The following is a 4,518-nucleotide window of genomic DNA, read 5'->3' on the forward strand; positions in this document are numbered from 1 at the left end:
ATTCAATTTCAAATCTACATTGTCTTTAATTCAATATTTGATCTTATTTTGCTATTGTGTTCTTGACTATCTTACTTCTTTTTTGTAAATCATTCTTTTAACTTAGAACATACTTTTCATACTATTAATATCTTATTAATAATTTTTTTAATGATTAATTTCTATTTTTTGTATGCAATCTGACCAAACTTCCTTACTACAATTTTTAATATAGTTCAAAAAATACTATAGTATAAATAATACACTCAGATGATAGCACGAATCTGTGACTAATTTTTTTATAAAAGAGTAAAGAGTGAAATATAACCACTATTCAAGAAAGAGAAAAATCATTTCACTTCATCAGCTATGGAACAACCAGCAAAAGCACACGTAGCTGTTGCTCCAACTCAACACACTCTTCAAACTCAAATTCCCACATCCAAGAAGAGACCTTTCGACTCTCTTTCCAATTCCACTTCCAATTACTTCAAGATTCGTGCCCTAATTCGTGACCTTCGCCCTCATTTCATCCAGGTACGTACATATTACTACCCCTATTAAAGATTCTAGCTTTCTGTTCTTTTGTCCATTGTAGAGTCTTGTTAATGTCAAATTTGTAATCTTTTTAGCTGTTCCAACTTTTTCATTTTTATTTTGGATTTAGGGCTGGATTTGTGTGAAAAAGCTTCTAGCTTTCTGTTTTTTTTTTCATTGTAGAGTGTTGTTAATATCAAATTTGGTATGTGTGTGCTTTACCGGTGTTAGGGATTTTATTACAGCTTTAGGGTTTTCCATTGGTTGTCAATAACATATAAGAAGGACAATTTATAAGGGGTTCTAACAAGTTATGGTGGACCTAGTAAGATAGTTAGGTCTTTCTAATCTCACTATCTTATATATAGAATTTTCTTGAAGTTGTAGTACTTTTTTATGGTTTAGCATTGGCAGTGTGTTAATTTTATGGTATGAGAGACCTAAGTTAGGTTGAGTTTGTATACTTGGATTGTAAACTTCTTGTTACTAGCTTGATTAAGAGATGGCTTATTTTTGTTTGATTTAAAGGAATTAATTGAAAAGATAACGGAATTTGAGTGCGGCGCGGCGTGCTTTCTAGAAGTAGAACCAACTTAAGGAAATTAAGATAATGTGTTATATTGTTGGTTTTTTATTTTATTTTAAACTTTTGCATCATCATAGGAGACCAGAGTCCCTACAATTTAAATGGTATTTTCTACTGGCCTTCCATTTCAATGGTCATACTTTGCTGAGAGACTTATTCTAAAAATGAGTAAGGTATTAAGGTGGGAAAACGAATGATTGGGTGATTGGTTGATTCGAAATCTAGTGTTAGAACGACCTAGGGTTTTTCGACACGACACTTTTCACTGGCTTCCCAATCACACCCTGAGGTTTTCCAGCCTATGTAGTCGTCAGTGGCGGATTGGGGATCGTTACGTCCGGGCCCCTAAACGCTATTGACTATTGCGGTGAAGTGGGTGGTGGTATGACCGCTAGCCGAAGCTTAGGGAAACAAGACAAGCAGTTTAAGATCATCACATATACGAGCTCAAAAATAGAAAAATACACAAAATTAAACACATTCATAACTAACAGTCAAAGTTCTTTGTTACTTATTTTCAAAACTGATATAAAGCAAAAAAGAAAATATGCAGAGAGAAAGGATGGGTTCTTTTGCAAACAGAAGAGCGGGGAAACTACTTTTTCATGTGCAGAAGAGAGAAAGTGACGTTGTTGGGGTTTATTTCTCCAATCAGACTTTCTGTTATTTGGGGATACAAAATGTTTGAAAAACGGCTATAAAATAAGGATATTTTTGGGTTTTATTTCATCTTCAGTTTTGTGGCTGGTGCATTCTCACTTTGGCCGCAATTTGGGGTGCTATGGCCACAACCCTAAAACGCAATGTCTAAGTCTGTACTGTAGTGCCCTGCCTCCACTGCTGTTAAATGCGGCCATGGCACCATCATGACGGAATGATGTGGCAGGGTTTTTTGATGACCACCATAGTCAATTTGTGAAGAGTACCCACCATGGCGGTGTTATAGGCCACAATAGTGAGTTTATACGGCAAACTTTTGACCTTATTCCATGTTCCGTCATCAACAACACTGCCTGCATTTGCTATGCAATGCAGTTATGGTCACTGCAGGTGCAATTAAGTACATAGTTTCAGACCAGCTCCCTCGCCTAGAGGGAAAATGAAGATTCATGAAGAAGAAAATAAATAGAAAATTATGGTCCTGTTTCCTTCTTTGTTAATTATGAAGCTAATAGAATTTTTTTTATATTTTACCAATTATTTAGTCTTAATTATTTAATAAATTGAATTTATTATTTATAGTTATACGCCATACTGTTGTTCTAGTTTTGGGTTTGACTTTCCGGGATTAACAACATAGCATATATTATATATGTTTATTATTCACAATCCTAAGCTAGTTGATCTCTTTTGCCTCAATTTATAAAAATAATTGATGAAGTTTTCAATTAGACATGAAGGTGAGTAATCTTGAAAACTCTTTTTATTTAAAACTTTATTATCATAAACATATATAGAGGATAATTTTATATACACAGAAATGGAAGGCTAGCGGGCAGCCAGCTACGCCGCTACCCATTAAAGAGAGGAATCTTGAAAACTTTTGAAGATTCAAAATCTTTAATGCAAGTAGAAAACAGTAGAGGGCATCAACTGGACAGAGCAAACTAGTCCGCGCTTGCATATTGGGTAAATAACCCTCAAATTACAACTAGTTGAAAATAATAATTAAAGGGTCTAATAAAGACCCACAAAAGGTGAAAAAAAACAACTACAGTCTTTCCTCACCCTCGAAGCCTGAATACTCCAAAACAAATGGGATAAGTATTGCGTTGGATACGTATCGTAACCGATACTCTTGGTATACTCTCAAATGTGTCCTAGAAGTATTCAAATTGTGTTTTTACTTTTTGAACAATGCATTACATGATACATTTGAGATTTGATGTTGCATGGCTGGATATGACATTACATTTTTTAAACTATCTTTACAAGTCTTTTGTGACGCTTTTTTTAACCATTTATTTTTTACATTTTGAAAGGTAAAAAAATCTCACCCCAATAAACATAGAAAATCTCCACAACCTCCTTTCGACATTACAGCGTCTGTGTTTATGTTGATGTCAAATATATTTTGATTTAGGTGAAAATCCTACAATTTTTGTTATGATCACAGCTATCTTTTCATTAACTGTGATCATTATAGATATATATTAATAAGAAATAATAAATGTTTCTTTCCTTACAAGTATTTTGCTTCTGTATAAGTTTTTCTATAAATTTTTGTGTAACATATCAAGACTGAATATTATCTTGAATTTCAAAAATAATCTATACCTGTGTCGGTCGTATTGTCCCCGTCCCCATGGTAAATATCTGAGCATTATAGTTCTTCAGTACACATTTTGGGACTTCCCTTTTTTGTCTCTTTTCTTTTATGGTTGCAAGTGTATGCTCCTCTTATGATGATGTATCATTAATTATAATAAACTCTTGCATTGACTTTATGATGTACTGGATTATTATGCATTGAACTATTGAAGGATGATGTCTCAAATAGTTGAAGTTTACTCGTCATTAATGACTATTTTTTTGTTGCTAAAATATCTATAACAAGTGTCTAATAGTTGCGGTTTGATCTTGCAGGTTCTCCAAACTCCTGACTACAAAAACTGCAAGGCGTCACATGAAATTCGAGACAGTAAGTTGACCAAATTTTCAAATCATAGTTCAGATTACGTAATCATAGTTCAAATTACGTATACCAGTAATACTTCTGACGTGTTGAATACACTTTCTCCATGTTTAAAGTTTCTTATACTTATAGATTAGGTAGTGTAAAATATATTTGTTTTGTGTGGTTTCTTGAATTGCAGTATTGCTTTTGGCTTGTAATTGCAGAGCTGAAAACCGTGCTGAAGGTATACAATGATCTGAAAGTGGATGTAGCTTCAGTAGGGAAGCAGCAGCAACCTCAACGTTTCAAGTCGTCGGAGCAGACTCATGTAGGGCGGCAATCTGTGGCCGAAGAAAGTCAGACATCGAGCACATACGTTATTGGAGGATCGGCTTTCGGCTGGAATTTCATCACTTTTCCAGTTGCCAATTCCGTCTATTATGGTAGGACGAAGGAACAATTTCGATCAGATAAAATGACCGAGTAATTCTTTGGTGCCATGGCGCAGTAAAGGACTTACTAACTGTGCAACATGTCTGTCCATTGGAACACCTATTCATTCAACCGAAAGTATTGTGTATCAGCTTCCTTAAATTTACCTTTTTTTTTTTTTGGAGGTTCTTTTGGCAGTGTCTGTTATATTTTTACTATTAGTTGAACTTCATTTTGAAAGCAAATCATATGATTTTTTTTTTTTACAAATTTACCTAAAGGTTTTTTCTTGTATCCTATGCAAGTTATCTTGCTCTTTTACAATGAACTCCTATTATCTCATACTAAGATCATTTTAGCAGTGTTA

The 4,518-nt window shown here is 34.0% G+C and overlaps 1 protein-coding gene across 1 annotated transcript; it reads left to right on the forward strand.

The window, feature by feature from the left end:
- Positions 1-288: 288 nt before the first annotated feature.
- On the forward strand, positions 289-4,518 carry LOC131609610 (uncharacterized). Its single transcript, XM_058881356.1, has 3 exons — positions 289-516; positions 3,689-3,743; positions 3,944-4,518. Exons 1-3 carry the CDS (start codon positions 349-351, stop codon positions 4,204-4,206), a joined length of 486 nt encoding a protein of 161 aa, XP_058737339.1. The 5' UTR covers positions 289-348; the 3' UTR covers positions 4,207-4,518.

Source organism: Vicia villosa, linkage group LG6 (genome assembly GCF_029867415.1).
Source record: "Vicia villosa cultivar HV-30 ecotype Madison, WI linkage group LG6, Vvil1.0, whole genome shotgun sequence".
Taxonomy (NCBI): domain Eukaryota; kingdom Viridiplantae; phylum Streptophyta; class Magnoliopsida; order Fabales; family Fabaceae; genus Vicia; species Vicia villosa.

Excerpts from the sequence above, each read along its gene's own strand:
- LOC131609610 (XM_058881356.1), top strand. The coding sequence starts at position 349 with ATGGAACAACCAGCAAAAGCACACGTAGCTGTTGCTCCAACTCAACAC. Across the intron at positions 517-3,688 it reads TTCGCCCTCATTTCATCCAG|GTTCTCCAAACTCCTGACTA; the intron begins GTACGTACATAT and ends TTGATCTTGCAG. Across the intron at positions 3,744-3,943 it reads GTCACATGAAATTCGAGACA|AGCTGAAAACCGTGCTGAAG; the intron begins GTAAGTTGACCA and ends TTGTAATTGCAG.